Genomic DNA, 17,434 nt, shown 5'->3' with positions numbered 1-17,434 from the left:
AAGTCTGTTATTCTGTATCAGCATAAATAGATTTTTCCTAATTAAAACACTAGGTTTTTGTCCTCAGTCAGGTCACTCTCTTCACTGCTCAATCTCATTTGCTTTTCAGTTTATTCTCTAATATTAACTGAGTTCCTTATGTGTTCTAGCATTTCTCTACCTGATGTGGGTGGTAGGTAATGTTAGAAGGAGAAAGAGAAGGAAGTGAGAGTTGACTTGGATATGACTCCCCCAGCAGAGGGCTTCAAAATGAGATAGCAATACTGGCCATAAAAAGCAGGATTAAAGGAGTAGCAAACCCTTCTTGGAGGAGGTGGAAATTTTTGTACACAGTTGACCTTGAATTAGAAAGAACAAACATAAATAGGAATAATTTACTAGATCTTCCCTGAATCTTGGGGTTTTTGATGTTTTTTTTCCCTTTTTTTTTCTAATCATGAAGGAAAACACATCAAGGTTTTGTTTTTTTTAAAGAAAAAACTATTACAATTAGTTCAACCTGATGTATGTTACCAAGAAGTTATCAGATTACAGTACTGAGGATGATTACAGTCATTTTACTCTAGGTCTGGTCTGGTGAATCAAATGATGAAAACAAACATAACCAGAACTTTCCTGTAGTTCTTATAGCTTATTTTATAATATATGTGTGTTTTCACCTGAGTGTCTTTTATACAAACTGTATAAAACAAAATGTCAACTACTTTCTTCTCCTGTTTATTTTTCCTTGTGAGAAAGTCATAGCAAAAAGTGATTTATACTGTTTACTTACTTTATCCTATAACACCCCCCCTTTTTTTGCTTTCAGTGTAAAACTCTTTCTGGAGTCTGTGACCACATCATATCACTGTCATCCGATCCTCTGGTATCACAGTCTGCCCACCTTGAGGTGATTCAGCTGGCAAACATCAAACCAAGTGAAGGGCTGGTAAGAGATGTTATGTTTATCAAAGCTACCATCCATCAACAGACAGTTAATGATGTGGGCAGAGCTGCCTGTGAATGTTGAAATTCATGAATTTTTAACAAACTTGTAACATTTTGGCTTTTCTATTCTAAAAGAGTTAAGATATTGAGAGTTTCTCATGATAAGTTTTATGAAGATAATTGGAAATGAAAGAAATTTAAAATGGTGATTTCTGAATCATCCTGTTCTCTTGGGTAATAACTTAGCTTTACTTCATTCTTTCTTCCCTTATGAAAGTTTTCCTTAAGTTTAGAGGAAGTTTAAAGAGTTTTATAATTAAAAGAACAGCAGTGTTATTTGCTCAGATAAGTGAGTATTTTGTTTGTTTTGCTTTGGTTTGTTCTGGTTTTAAAGGTCTCTCTTCCCTCAGGGTGGATAAGCTAAGCAAACTTGATATTCTTTATAAGTCATCCATTCTTTTTTTATAAGGATGAGTAAGCAAGTGGATATTGCTAAAACTGGGCTAACATCTGTGAGATGTATTTTTTGTTATGTAATAATAAAGATGATTATCTTCTACAATTTGTCTACCTGATTAAATGTTGTTTTGGTTCTAAATTTAGCCCAAAGGAGAGATTTTTCTTTATTCATATAGAATAAAAATATGAAGTTCATGTTAAGGGAGGACAGACAAAAATCAAGTGACCGGAGACCATCTTACCTACTGTACAACAACTACATGTTTGCTTATATAGTATTTCTTTTTCCCTGAAGATGAAAGTTCCAAAGATTACATTAATTAGAATAGATAAATAGAAATGTTAGAATTTATCATTAATAATTCAAAGATCTCTAATTCTCTTTATTTTAAGCTAGAGAATTGGTCAGCTCTAGCTTACAGTAGTCTCAGGGATTGAACCTAGAAACTCATAGCCTTAAGCATAAAAATCTCTTGCGTAAGCCATTGTGCTATTTCCCAGTCCCAAGTTTTTAATTCTTAGAGATCTCTTTGCAAGATTAACAATTTTCTTCTAGAATGAACGTGTGTGCATTCATTCTAGATTTCATAAAGTCCATTGATTTACATTGTGTTCACTCATTTCACATTCCGCTCCCCATAATTCCAATGGAAAGTAAAGTGAGTAATCAGGCTTTTAAAAAGTACCTTTTGTTTGTTTGTTTTAAGAGCCACAGAATCATATGTTTCAGAGAGCAAAGTCTATCAGCCAGGCCATCAGTCATTTTTTAGTTTGATATCATCTGTTCTACAGAACGACTTGCTGATATTTGACACCTTTTTTCTAGTGGCTCTTTGTGCTTTTATTGGATTTTTCCTAGGAAGTCAGAAATATTATCAGAAATTGCTAACAGAAACGTCAGTGTTCTAAACTCTTTAAGTGTTGGGTATACTTCAATGAGCTTTAAAATCTTATTTATTTTATAAACTTATTTGAAGTAATAATTATTATTTTAAATTCTTACTATTCTTTCTTGCTACCTTCACAAAGTCCAGCTTTATTTAAAAGATCTTTCAACCTATAATATTACTGTGGTAAATATAATTTATCTGAACAAAGCTTACTCCATTATCCCACATTTAAATTTGTTTGTAGTCAGATTTTATTGAGTTACTAGTGGTTTCGTGGGTACATCATCACCTCACCCACCACCAAAGTTCCAGTGCCATCACACTACCAAAATCATGCCTACTAACTTTTCCTCCCCCCACTTTTCACTTCTTCCTCATAAATACTATGTTTTTCAGAGCCTACAAGTTAGTTTTGTCCCACATTTAAATTTGCTGAGGGGATATGTGGGGAACTTAAAAGGATAGCTTTAAAGCTGGAACCATTGGGGAAAATGCATTTTAAGGACAATCAGCTGTCTTGTCTTTTTTTTTTTTTTTTAAGCCAGCCCAGAGCAGTGATTCCCTGGAAGTGAAAAAAAAAAACATATAAAGAAATGAATAAAAAGAAATTTTATATGACCTATTCAATGTATCGTTTTCAGAGCCTTTGAGTTTAGTCAGTCGTATTTGAAATACATAGAGTTGAAGCATTTGGTAATATTTAGTATGTGCTTAGCTATTAAAAGTGTCTAAGTGGGTAATGAAAGAAATAGAAAGAGGTGGAAGATTATCAAGCTTCATTGAAATTTAATTAGTTTAGAAACACCTGCAGGACTCCTTTTGTTAGTTTCAAAACAGAATATCTTTCATAGGCAAAGTATAATAGTTTTGTTCTTCTGCTGTTAATTTGGGTAGTCAACTTTTTAATTACTAATATATATATATTTTTTGAGAATCCTAAGCTTTATAAGATGTGGTGGAAAAAGTGTGATTAGGTTCTAAATTGTTTTGAGCACAATAACTAGCAAAAATAAGAGGAAGGAAGATAATAGTTGTTGGGAAATAGCAAAACTATCAGAGCCAGGAGATGAGTTGAATTGAAAGAAAAGGACCTTCTTGAGAAAGCCTCCTGGGCACAGAGAGTTCTTTTAGCTATTTAGGCACTTGGATTTTTTCCAAATATAACTTATACCGTTGTTTTGACTTTAAGGTTGCGTTGACCTCTGTCATTTAACAGAGATTTGGAGACAGTGAATCAAATGCCATTTTGGCAAGATGAGCAGTAGAACAGGAGTTGTTCAAGTCTGCTCCAAAATTCAATAATTAATTTTCTTTAAAGAGAAGAGAAGGAGGGAGAGGAGAATAATAATAGAAATAATAATAGTAACAATGAATTTGATGAAATGGAAAGAATAAATTTGTCTTGGTTCCAAAAGAGCCATTTGATTACAAGTTCCCCTACTGTTTTCGTTCCTATTTTTAATTAGTGATTTCATAATGGTTTACAATTTTTTAAGACTACAGAATTGTAATTTCACATTGCACCTACCAACAAAATTCTGTGACTTCACCTTCTCCCATGATTACCAGCAAAATTTGTATAAAGTCTTAAAGAAGACAGTCTGGCCACTTTTTGAAAGTTTGTTTTTTGATTTCCTATATTCTTACATATGAGCAAAACCATCCAGTAGTTGTCTTTCATTGCCTTGCTTACTCACAATTATCTTTAGTTCCATACATTTTAACCGCAGACTAGTATTCCATTGATTATGTGTCCCATAACTTCTTTATTCATTTGTCTATCTATAGAACTTAGGCTTCTTGCACTCTTTTTTACTACTATGAAAGAAGACATGATGAATCTAAGGGGGCATATGTCCCTTTGAATCAGTGTTTTCATGTCTTTTAAATATATGCCTAGGAGTGACCGTTTCTCAGAGGTAAACAATTGACATGTATTTCTGTTGACTCTTCCATATTCAAAAGGATACTAGTTTTAATCTAAGCAACTTTTTTCTTCTCTGACTTGATTTTGGTTCCTCACTTTTGATTGACTTCCTTCCTTCCTTCCTTCCTTCCTTCCTTCCTTCCTTCCTTCCTTCCTTCCTTCCTTCCTTCCTTTCTGGCATGGTAAGGATATATAGAGTTCTACTTCACACTGTCTAATTCATCTGATTTTCTCCAATAGCCTCTCAGATTGGCTTAGATATTTAACTTAAAAATTGTTTTAAGGCATCACCTCATCTAGCCCACTACATTTTTTCAGATAGATAGATAGATAGATACTATTTTCTCATTAGTATTACCCAAGGGAGATACAAAGGATTAAGAAATAATTTTTAAAAGCTATCAGGGGAGGAGGTGGGAAATGGAGAATGGGTGGTGGGAATTGTATGGAATTGTACCCCTCCTACCCTATGGTTTTGTTAATTAATCCTTTCTTAAATAAAAAATAAAAAAATATTTTTTAAAGATTTATTTTGCTTATTTCACAAAAGAGAAAGAAAACACAGAGTAGCTACTCTAGCATATGTTATGCCTGGGATCAGCTTGTGACCTCATGCTTGGAAGTCCAGAATTCTACCAGTGTGCCACCTCCTGGACTATAAAGTCAGTTTTGATTATAAAAAGTGGTTACGACAAATTATTTATTGAATTTATAAATGAAAATATTGCAGAAGCAAAACATCTTCATAAGCATGTAACATATATTTATCTAGAAAACATGGCTTTTATATAAATTATATAACCTAAAATATTTTCTGATACAGTCTTTTCCTGTAATTGATAGTTTTAGCTTTTAATTGCTAAATTTTAATAGCCATTTTTAAAGTTACAGATAAGTACAATAATTACACAAATTTTATTTCCAATGCCATAGTTATATTATCTTCATGATACTTCATTATTTTGATGACTAATATCTTTTCTAAACATGTGTCTTAGGTTAGTAGGCTTTCTTTTTGACCTAATAACTTGAGAAAACATTTAGAACTTTTGTCAAACATTTTAATTCAGTCAGTAATGCACACATCACTTTTTAAAATACTTAAATATTTACTTACTCAATTTTACTTTGGATAGAGACAGAAAAGTTGAGTGGGAAGGGAGACATAGACATAACTGCAACACTGCTTCATTGTTTGTGAAGCTTTCCCCCTGCAGATGGAGAACAAGGACTTGAACTCGATTTTTTGCAAACTATAATGTGTGCAGTCAACCACGTGTACTACCACCTGGCCCCACTTTTTTTTTTTAATTGCCACCATGCTGTGGCTCTCTGTCTGCATCAGAAATCTATCTCTCATGGCAACTTTTTCCATCTCTCCCCTCTCTCCTCTTCTCCTCCTCCTCTTCTTTTTCTTCTCCTTCTTCTCCTTCCATAGACACAGAAAGAAATTGACGGGGAGGTGGGAGCTAAAGAGAGCCACCTGCAGTATTGCTTCCCTTTTAATGAAGCTTCCCCTCACTACAGGTGGGGACCAAGGGCTTGAACCCAGGTATTTCTCATAGTAACAGGTGTGCTTTATAAAATGTGCATTATAAAATGTGCCTTGGGGCTGGGCAGGCAGTAGTGCAGCGGCTTAAAAGCACAAGGTGCAAAGCGCAAGGACCAGAGTAAGGATCCCAGTTTAAGCCCCCGGCCCCCCACCAGCAGAGGTGAATGGTTTCACAAGCGGTGAAGCAGGTCTGCAGATGTCTATCTTTCTCTTCTCCTTTCTGCCTTCCCCTCCTCTCTACATTTCTCTCTATTCTATCCAAAAACAATGACAGCAATAACAATAATAACAACAACAACAATAAACAACAAGGGCAATAAAAGGGAAAAAATAGCATCCGGTAGCAGTGGATTCGTAGTGCAGGCACGGAGCCCCAGCGATAACCCTGGATGCAAAAAATAAAATAAATAAAATAAATAAAGTGTGCCTCCACCCAGCCCCATATGATGAATTTCTGACCAAAGTTATCAGAAGGCATGGGTTATTAGAAGAATACACTTCTAAAATAACAAGCTGATTTACTCTTGATAAACACTTTCCACATAGTAAGTCTTAATCTTTTGAAATAGTGGTTGGACAGCGAATGTTTGGCTTTAGTAGCTACAATGATGATCTTACAAGAAATGTGAAGGTGCACATCCTTCCTGATAATAAGTGAATAAAGCAGAAGCCTGGTGGTTGAGAGTATGATCTCTTGAATTAGACTGCATGCACTGCTCTGCGTCAGTCAACCTGTATCTCTGCCTCAGTTTCCTTATCTTAAAAGCAAAAGTAATTAGATTTTCTATCACACAGACTTTTGTGAAATTAATTTAAAACACTCTCTGGTTCATAATAAAAAGTTGATGTTAGTGAGAGGTAGTACTTGGATGACAATTGCTTTATAAACCCAAATAGTACATAGTTCCTTTTGTTATAGTTTTCTACTTTGTCTTCTCATGATTTTTCTCTGTAAAAGCAAAACGAATTTAGTGTTTACTTTTTATAAGTATACTTTAAAGTCCTTTATTAATTTGATACCATTTTGTTAATTTTGGGGATGGGAAAATGGTTGCAAAGATTTTATCCTCTTAGATTCTAAATAACATCATTATATTTACCATCTAAAAATAATGAGTATTAATTTCAAAAATTAATGTTACACTTTTATCACTACTATAAAGTTAAATACTGCCATGTGATCATGACCAAGAATTACCAAGCAATTTCTAAATTTTTATTTGTACTTTTTTATTAGGTTGCTTGTTTTATAGAAAGTTATACAAACTTGGATTTAAGAAAGTAGACCTCACAAGTGAATCATCATCTTTTAAAATTATATTTGATTTGTTTTCACATTAGAGCTCCAGGCTCAACTGTTTTTGGAACTGGTATCAATATTTTAGGTATATGACATTACTGAAATCACTTTTAAGAATTAAAACCTACCCAGTCTTTTGTGTGTGTGTGTGTGTGTGTGTGTGTGCGCGCGCGCGCACGCGCGTGTGCACGCGCACACATGCGCGTAATCTTTATTTATTTATTGGATAGAAATAGAAATTGGGAGGGGAGGAGGAGATAGAGAGGAAAAGAGGCATAGAGACATCTGCGGCACTCGCTTCACCATTCGTGAAGTTTTCTCCCTGCAGGTGGGATCTGGGGGCTTGAGTTGGGTAAGTCCTGTGCATTGTAGCATGTGAGCTCAAACAGGTGTGCCACCACCTTCCCCCCAATGGTTCCTTTTTTTAAAAAAAATCTTTTATTTTTTAAATTTTTTAAATATTTACTTATTCCCTTTTGTTTCCCTTGTTGTTTAATTGTTGTAGTTATTATTGTTGTTGTTATTGTTGTCGTCACTGTTGGATAGGACAGAGAGAAATGGAAAGAGGAGGGGAGGACAGAGAGGAGGAGAGAAAGATAGACACCTGCAGACCTGCTTCACTGCCTGTGAAGCGACTCCCCTGCAGGTGGGGAGCCAGGGGTTCTAACCAGGATCCTTACACTGGTCCTTGCACTTTGTACCAGGTGTGCTTTACCTGCTGCACCACTGCCTGATTCCCCTCCAATGATTTCTTAATAATTTTATACCGTGAACGTTACTGTTATTTTCAATAATAACACATGTGAATTTGAGTACTTAATGATTAACTAACAAACATATGGAAAATTCACATTACAATAATTATTAGATTTATATCTTTCTTAAAACATAATTTTTTGATATTGTGTGTTATGAATTATCAAGTTCCTTACAGTTCAGATCTAAAATTAATTAAAGTTAATACTTTTTTAGAATCAGTATTTTGAAATGTAGCACCATGTTATAGATAAAATTCAGTTAATTTTTATACAAAGAGAATTTTAATATCTTAAATGTAGAGGGTGGGAGGGGCAGCATAATGATTATGCAATAAGACTTTTATACCTGAGGCTCCAAAGCCACAGGTTCAATCCTCTAGAGCTCTGATAAAAATAAGTAAATAAATAAATAATTTTCTTAAAGTCCTAGGCACTTTGGGTCTCTTTCTTCTTCTGTCTCTCCATCAGTTACTCAATAACATTTTTAAAAGACAACATTATATAATCATGGATTCCTAGGGCATGAATTTAATTTACCTGTGACAATATATATTTAATAGGATAAAATTTGCTGGTAAATGGGATTATTATATACTTGAAAGTATTCCAATTGCTTAACTTTTTCTGCTGCTATCATTTTTTTCAGGGTATGTATATTAAATCAACTTATGATGGCCTCCATGTAATTACTGGGACTACAGAAAATGTAAGTATTACAACATTACAGAGTTTGTTGTGTATTTTTCCTTTTATTTTATTAGTGTTTATTAACTTATGCATTTCACATAATTTAGACTTGAGTTCTGAGGACATGAACAACCTTGGAAATAATACTAAAACTATATTGAGTTAAGTGCCAGATTGAGGGAAGTTTACTTTTTTGCATAAATAAAGTAATAAAATATAAAATTAGCTATTTTTCTGTTTATAGCCAGAGATTTGTCTTTTCAAAAGTATTTCATAATTTGTGAAATGTTATTGTGACATCTAAAAGAATTCACTATCATCCATAAAATAATTTAGTTACATTTAGCACATTTAAAGTCAAAGCATCACTGGGGTCGGGCAGTGGTGCATCTGGTTAAACATACATATTATCAATGCACAAGGGCCCAGGTTCAAATCCTTGCAACCCACCTTCTGGTGAGACATTTCACTAATGGTGTAGTGGGTCTGCTGGTGTCTTTCTTTATCTCCCTTCCCCTCTCAATTTATCTCTGTCCTGTCAAATAAAATAGAAAAAAAAAACAGAAGCTGTGGATTTGTAGTGCTGGCAATCAATAGCTAAATAAATAAATAAATTCAAAGCATCAATAAGTTAGGGTTTTTGAAAGCTCGCAGAGTAATTTAGTTTAATTTTTAAAAATTTTTAGTATCTTTCATTTATTTAGGATAGAAACAGCCAGAATTGAGAGAGATGGGGAGATACAGAGGGAGAGAGACAGACAGACACCTGCAGCCATACTTCACCATTTGTGAAGCTTCCCCCCTGCAAGTGAGGACTGAGGACTTGAACTGGGTCCTTGTGCATTGTAATATGTGCTCACTACCCAGCCCCTAATTTAGTTTAATTTATTGGAAGAGCAGTATGACATAATTCAGTGATTTTCTTTCTATTTCTCTGTTTTTGTCGTCTCTGAAACTTGTTCACCAGTTTTCAGATAGAATGAAATATATAGAGAGAGAGAGGAGAGAGAGGAGGGAGAGAGAGAGGGAGAGGGAGAGGAAGAGGGAAAGGGAGAGAGTCTGAGTGGTGTGTGTACAGATGGGGTACTGTCCCAGATCCCAGATGAATCATTTTACAGGCCCCCACCTCAGTAGTTTCACAGTGAGAACCCTTTCTTGACCGTGGGAACTAGTAGATATGAAAACTCTTGGTCCTTACTGCAGACTTAATGAATCATAACCTTTAGAAACCAGGCTGTTTCTTTTTCTTTTCTTTTCTTTTTTCTTTTTCTTTTGCCTCCAGGGTTATCACTGGTGCTCATGCTTCCATTATGAATCCACTGTGCCTGGTGGCCATTTTTCCCATTTCTGTTGCCCTTGTTGTTGTTGTCCTTGTTTTTGGATAAGACAGAGAGTAATCGAGAGAGGAGGGGAAGAGAGATAGACACCTGCAGACCTGCTTTACTGCCTATGAAGCGACTCCCCTATGGGTGGGGAGCCGGAGGTTTGAACAGGTCCTTGTGCTTCGGGCCATGTTCACTTAACCCACTGGACATCCCCCCCCCCCGCCCAGGCTGTTTTTTTCACCAGGTGATTTTTTTTTAACCAGATGATTCTGGGATGCATTCATATTTAACATGTACTGTAAGAAGTTCTTAGGCATAAGTGCTACAAGTAGCCCTTCATCTATTGGTAGTCTAATTTTTGGCTAGTCCCTTACCTTCTCAGTAATTTGCTTTCCTTGATGCTATGAGTAGTTCAGTTGTGAAGTATACAACAGTAAAGCATTTAATTCTTTTTTCTTTATAACAGTTTATTTTGATTATATTCAGCCATTTATAATTAGGTGATCTGTGTTGAAGCTTATTAAAACTGCTCACTAAAACAGATAAGTTACTTTGCTGTACTGTGCCATAATTATTTCGTTTTCACATGTGAGTTCCCAACATGAACATCAGAAATGAGGTATTTGGCCAAAAATGATCTGTAGATTCCTTTCTTTTATTTTATTTTATTTATTTATTAGAAAGATAAGAGGAGAGAGAGAAAGAACCAGACATCACTCTGGTACATGTGCTGCTGGGGGTTGAACTCAGGACCTCATGCTTGAGAGTCCGATGCTTTATCCACCGCACCACCTCCCAGACCACTGTAGATTCCTTTCAAGCACTATGTAATTTACTCAGGTTTCCATATTTTACTTATCTGTGCAAAAAGATTCTTTGAATCTTATGTAACAGCTATCATTTGTTTTTTATTTGGGACGAGCCACTGATTTATTATTTCTTATTTAAAAAGACTAATTTTAGGGTAAATAGCAAAGGGCTAATTAGTTGTACCTCTATTGATGTACTGATAGACAAGCTTTAGAGAGTAGTAATATGGAACTTGTCTAGTTTGGTAACATGTTCATCTGCTATTAGTGCTGTGAAATAAGTGCAATTTTTTCTTCTTACACACTATTCTTATGGTTGGGTTAACCACCAAGATGAATCTGCCCTTGTGGCAAGTTTTAACTTCAGTAATTGAAATTCTCTTGAATATAATCTTGAATCTTTACCTAAATAATTTCAAAATTTGTTGAACTGAGGTTAATATTGCTTCAAGAATTCTGTTTTTAAGATAATTGGGTATTAAAAATCAATGAAAAATAAAGGAACTTGAAATCATTTTTTTAAATTTTTTATTTAAGAAAGGATTAACAAACAAAACCATAAGGTAGGAGGGGTACAACTCCACACAATTCCCACCAGCCAATCTCCTTAACCCACCCCCTCCCATGATAGCTTTCCCATTCTCTAGCCCTCTGGGAGCATGGACCCAGGGTCATTGAGGGTTGCAGAAGATAGAAGGTCTGGCTTCTGTAATTGCTTCCCCGCTGAACATGGGCGTTGACTGGTCGTTCCATACTCCCAGTCTGCCTCTCTCTTTCCCTAGTAAGGTGTGTCTCTGGGGAAGCTGAGCTGCAGGACATATTGGTGGGGTCTTCAATCCAGGGAAGCCTGGCCAGCATCCTGGTGGCATCTGGAACCTGGTGATTGAAAAGAGAGTTAACATACAAAGCCAAACAAATTGTTGAGCAATCATGGACCAAGCTTAGAATAGTGGAGAGGAAGTGTTAGGGAGGTACTCACTGCAAACTCTAGTGTACTTCTGCTTTCAGGTATATATTTTGCAGTAGTTTATGGATACGTGTGAACATAAGCTCTCTCTCACAGAAACTGGTGTATATCTAGGTTATGGGACTTTGTTAGAAGGTGAACCACCTGAGATGAAATTAGAGTGTACTATAAAAGGAAAGGTCTCACCCGAGTAAGGAAGCTGAAGGGTTGTCATTCCACACATGAAGTCTCTGGACACAGTCTGAGGTGAAGCATGTTGAGGTGGCAATCGTTGCGGAAATCATTTTTATAGTAAATTCTATTAATGTATTTTGAATGTAGCACTTTACTTTGCAGATTCTATCATTATACCATTCTTCAGCTTACACTAGATACTAATGAATAAACAGTAATAATCATAGTTATGTATGATAGATAAATTATTCCATGAAATATATGTTTGAAGCAGTTGCCCATAGAGCCCATTAGGTGTGTTGGTATATATTTTCCTAAGTTTAATACCAGTTATTATTCCTTAGAGTTCACAGGAACATATTCATATCTTGTAAAATAAATATCTGTATATCTTTAATCCCATAAAGATATAATTAGGGAGTCAGACGGTAGCACAGCGGGTTAAGCGCACATGGCGCAAAGCGCAAGGACCAGCAGAAGGATCCCGGTTCCAGCCCCTGGCTCCCCACCTGCAGGGGTGTCACTTCACAGGCAGTGAAGCAAGTCTGCAGGTGTCTATCTTTCTCTGCCCCTCTCTGTCTTCCCCTCCTCTCTCCATTTCTCTCTGTCCTATCCAACAACGACAACATCAATAGCAACAACAATAATAATAACTACTACAGCAATGAAAAAACAGCAAGGGCAACAAAAGGGAAAATAAATATTTTTTTTAAAAAAGGTATAATTAAATTCTTAATCTAATTTTTGGAGAGTATTGGGGATTTTAGGATCTCATACAGATTGAAAGATGTGCTTTACCATCTTATCCCTGGTCTCCTACTGTTTTTTGTTTTTTTCCTTAACAGAACAAACAAGCTAAGCCCTCTTGAATACTTCCCATTGGTCTTAGGATAGAAACCAATGTCCTGACTCCTGAGCACCTCTACATTTCACCGTACACAAAATTCCCTTCTCAAAGCTCTTGCCTCAACTCCATGACTCAAATCTGACATTAGCTCACTTTACCTCAGAGCCTTTACCCATGCTCTTCCGAGAAGCAGTGACCTTACTTAACTACCAGTAAACTTAATATCAAATCTCATTTCTGAAGCACCCTCTGACCATCAGCCACAAGGTCAAATCCTCTTGCTCTTTTTCCCACAACTCCCTGTTCTTTCCAACACAAACATGCATGCGTCTACATGTGTGCACTAGTGTTTTTTGTGTTAATTCACATACTTTCTTTTTTTTTCAACCATAAAAATAAGTTACAGATATGTTGGCATGTCAGAAATAAGTATTTCAGCCTGTGTTTAATAAGAACAGATGTTCTCAGGAGTCAGGCGTTAGCGCAGTGGGTTAAGCACACAAGGTGCAAAGTGCAAGGACTGGCGTGAGGATCCGGGTTTGAGCCCCCGGCTCCCCACCTGCAGGGGAGTCTCTTCACAGGCGGTGAAGCAGGTCTGCAGGTGTCTATCTTTCTCTCCCCCTCTCTGTCTTCCCCTCCTCTCTCCATTTCTCTCTTTTCTATCCAACAATGACGACATCAACAACAATAACTACAACAATAAAAAGGGCAACAAAAATGAAGTAAGTATTTTAAAAAACAGATGTTCTCATATGTAATTATAGTATAGTGACTAGCTGTGGTATTTAATATTGATCTAATAATATCTAGTGTTCAATCCATATTAAAATGTTTTTGCTTATCTCCCAATATCCTTTATAGCCTTAATTTTCCCATGGCCTGAGAGATAGCTCACCTTGTAGAACATATGCCTTACCATGATAGAGGTCCCAGGTCAATCCCCGCCATCACATAAGAAGTACCACAGATAGTGAAGCAATGTTGTGCTTCCTCCCTTTTCTTTTCTCTCCCTCTCTGAAATTAAATTGGGAAAAAAAATCGTTGGCATGAGTGCAGTGAAATCATACATGTGCACATGAGGCCTTCATAACACTGAAAAAGAAAAGTTTGTTAATTTTTTTAATATATCGATCTAATTTAAATAGATGAACATGGACGGTAGTGTTTCCAGAAAGATGAAATAACTGATAAAATTTATTTTCTTTATTATTTCTTTTATGTTAAATGTAGTCACCTGCAGATCGGTGCAAGAAAATTCATGCTGGTGATGAAGTGATTCAAGTTAATCATCAGACTGTGGTATGTATAATTACCTTACAAGTCAGTGGGAGGAACTAATATAACATTCTATGAAAGCTTTAAAAATACCAATGAAATGAAATTTCTCTTTGTGTACAAAACAATTATATAACTTTTTAAAATAACTGAATAACAAGTTTTTCTTAATCATGGAATATAAGGCATGGTTTTAGAAAAAAAGGATATAAGGAATTATTGGGTGGTTGCATTTAGATAGATTTCTTTATAGATAGGTGTAACATAACACTTACCTCATGAGCTGGGATAATAGTTTGATTAGAATAGAAAATAAAATGACAATACATTCAAATTCAAGTGTTTCTTAATATAATTTTTCAGTTTCCTTTTACAGATAATTGAATTGCATAGTATATGTTTGGCATCAGTATACATCATCTATTTTTTGCATCATTTCGTTCATTATAGTGTTACGAAGATTTTTCTTTGGTTTATTTTAAATTTAATTTCTTAAAATTTTTAACTTTAACAGTTCAGTTCACTCTTTATCATTTTTTAAATTATTGTAGTTAACTAAATAGTTGAACCATACAAACCTTGTGAATCCCTTGGCCTAGGCCAAGAATGATAGTAGCATTCTGTGCCTCTATAGATTTTCAAAAATTATTTTTCTAATTTTAAAAAGTAGACATATCACTTTCATTTCAGGTTTTTTTCCCTCAGTTGATTCACTTGGTTCTCCTACCTCTGTCAAGATAAAAAACAATGCCCCCCAAATTAAGTTAAAATAATTTTATTATTAATATATTTGATAATATTTCACATCTGAATATAATATTTTTATTGTTACCAGGGTTCTTACTGTGGCTTGGTGCCATCAGTATTAATCTGCTGCTCCTGGCAGTCATTTTTTTCCTTTTTTTCCCTCCTTTCTATTTTATTTGATAGACAAGATAAAATTTGAGAGGGGAGGGAGAGATAGAGAGGAGTGCTGACCTGCATTCATGAAGCATACCCCCCTGCAGGTGGGGAATGGGAGCTCGACCTTAGGTCCTTACACATGGTAACATGTGCACTCAACTGAGCATGCTACTTCCTGACCCCCTCAAATATAATTTTTTATTATAAATCTTCTTCTCACTGACTCTTCATAGGAAGTTGTTATTTCTTATTTCCTTTTATTTCAATTTGTATTTGCATGGTTTAGTCATAGAAGATACATTTTCAGAGAAAGAACATGTTTAATGATAAGAAGACCTGTGTGAAAAGGCTTTTCTTTCTCAATGATTTTTAAGGCATAAGCCATTTCAGTTGTCTTTCAATAATCTGAGAAGTTTGTTATATTTTAAAAGGACTCTGGAATACTAATTTGTCATGGTGTTTCTTCAATTGGTTCTTTTTCAAAAATATATTTTTATTTATTTACTATTGGATATATAGAGAGAGAAACTGAGAGGGTAGGGAAGATAGAGAAGGAAACAGATAGACACCTGCAGCCCTGCTTCCCCCTACAAGGTGGGAACCTAGGTCCTTGTGCACTGTAATGTGAGCACTTAACCAGATGTGCCACCGCCTGGGCCCTCAATTGGTTCTTTAAGTGAATACAATGTAATGAAATTTGAAAAATTAAAATATGGGTACAAGGCTAATTACTAATTAATAGAGAATATTGGTATTTAATAAAGCCTTTCCACACTGTGACGCTTTTGATGATGAAAAAGTTCTTATTTCTAGGAACTATACAGAGCAGTTGTTCTTACTAAACTTTCTTATCCCCTAGGATGAGGATTTGGGCAGTGGGATAAGGTAACTGCTTCAGTAGACAGGAAGCTATTCCTTCTACTGTTTATGATGCTTCCATTTTTTGCAATATGACCTTAACAAATTTGGTACATAGTTTAACCAATTTCCCATTGGTCAATTTTGAGTATAGACATTAGTCTTTAACAAAAAAAATGCAATTGTTTTAAAGACCATTCATTATAAAGCCAAAAAAAAATCTGATGATTCCCAAGTAAATAAAATATCTAAAGTGAACTAATAAAATCTGTATGTATTAATAACATTTAAATACTGTGGTGATGTATAAATGCATCTTTGCATCACAAGACTATTCTAAAATATTGAAAACCACACAGAATGTTGATGAGGTATTTTGATTTATTTGTATTTTTGCTATGAATGACTTAGGACTGTATGTAACTTATAGTAACTAAGTACCACTTTATCTTTTTAAAACATTAATAGTCTTAGCCTACACATACTGAGTTCTTACAGTGTGCCAAGCACCATGTTAAGTGGTTTTTACACAAATCTTGCCATTTACTCCTTAGCATAATCCTACAAAGGAGATATTTGTGGAAACTGAGATTCACAATGTTTATTTAATTCACCTTCAATTCAAAACTCTCTGACAACTCAGTCTTGCTTTAATTTTATTATGCTTCTTGTATTTTATAAAGCTATCAAACAAAAAGGAAAATTGTAACAAACATTTAATCCAGTCTTCATATTCAGTAATATAAAAAAAAAAAGGCCAAAGAAAAGAGAGGAGAAGTTGGAGTGAAAATTTATATAACTGGGATAGTGTATCAGCTGAACTAAAGTTAGAAATGTGGCTAAAATTTAACTTTTAATGCCACTTCCTCACACCTTTCCTTCAGATAGGTGGACAAGCTGTGTGAAACACTTAGCAAATGCTGGGCACACACTAGGAGCTCATTAAAATTAACTTTACAGCTTTTCTGTCTCTCTTTGACCTGCTGCAACAATTGGGCCAAATGGAGTCCAGTTTCTTTGCAGAGTGCTACTAGAGCCTACAAACTGATTTGGGATTATAATAGAGGCATTTTCCAATGGAGAAATATGTTGAATCACATGAAATTATTTTTCCTTATGTGATCAATTAATGGGTTTTCTTCATTATGTTCAAGTAAGAGGCATATTTTTGCCAAAATGGTATGTTTCATCAAATTATGTTTGCTCTGCTCTCTTTTCCTTGCTGCTACCTACATTGTAGTCTACACAATGCTTTCAGTTTCTTACTAGACAGTATACAAAGTTGGTAAATTGCAAATTATTTCAGTTGTTACTGGCTTGGCAGGGAGAAAAATTACGTGAAGCCAGTATGAATTATTTTGTAGTTTGCAATCTTGCCTTCTACCATTACAGCAGTAATAATGGATATTAAAAGTTGGTTCTGATAGAATAGTAAGTTTCCCTAAGTTAATAGAACTGATACATTTGAAGTCAACATCAAATATTACTTTAGTCCATTAATATAATGAGACAGTGTCAATATCATTCTATAAAAATTATTGTTAAATCTTATTTTGGATGTCAGTATCCCAGGTGCTAGTTGTCTATAATTATGAAATTTTACTGCTGAAATTAATATTGTACAATATAAAATCTGATGATATTTCTTATTTAAATATATATTGAAGGGCTAGCAAAATAGTTCACCTGGAGAGTGTACTTGCTTTGTTATGTGTAGAACCCAGACTTCAGCCTGCCCTCACTTCACTGGAGGAAGCTCCAGTACTATGGTATCTT

The 17,434-nt window shown here is 35.0% G+C and overlaps 1 protein-coding gene across 6 annotated transcripts in view; it reads left to right on the top strand.

Moving 5' to 3' along the window:
- Positions 1-17,434, top strand: part of CNKSR2 (connector enhancer of kinase suppressor of Ras 2) — a 299,057-nt gene that overhangs the window by 135,559 nt on the left and 146,064 nt on the right. For all 6 annotated transcript variants that reach the window (XM_060182888.1, XM_016195185.2, XM_007538945.3 and 3 more), the window contains exons 6-8: positions 809-928; positions 8,460-8,519; positions 13,853-13,921. In XM_060182888.1, the coding sequence (XP_060038871.1) occupies positions 809-928; positions 8,460-8,519; positions 13,853-13,921 (249 nt within the window). The remainder of the gene's footprint in view (positions 1-808; positions 929-8,459; positions 8,520-13,852; positions 13,922-17,434) is intronic.

Source organism: Erinaceus europaeus, chromosome X (assembly GCF_950295315.1).
Source record: "Erinaceus europaeus chromosome X, mEriEur2.1, whole genome shotgun sequence".
Taxonomy (NCBI): domain Eukaryota; kingdom Metazoa; phylum Chordata; class Mammalia; order Eulipotyphla; family Erinaceidae; genus Erinaceus; species Erinaceus europaeus.
Note: the sequence above shows the minus strand (reverse complement) of the source record. Positions and strands in the feature narration are given on the sequence as shown.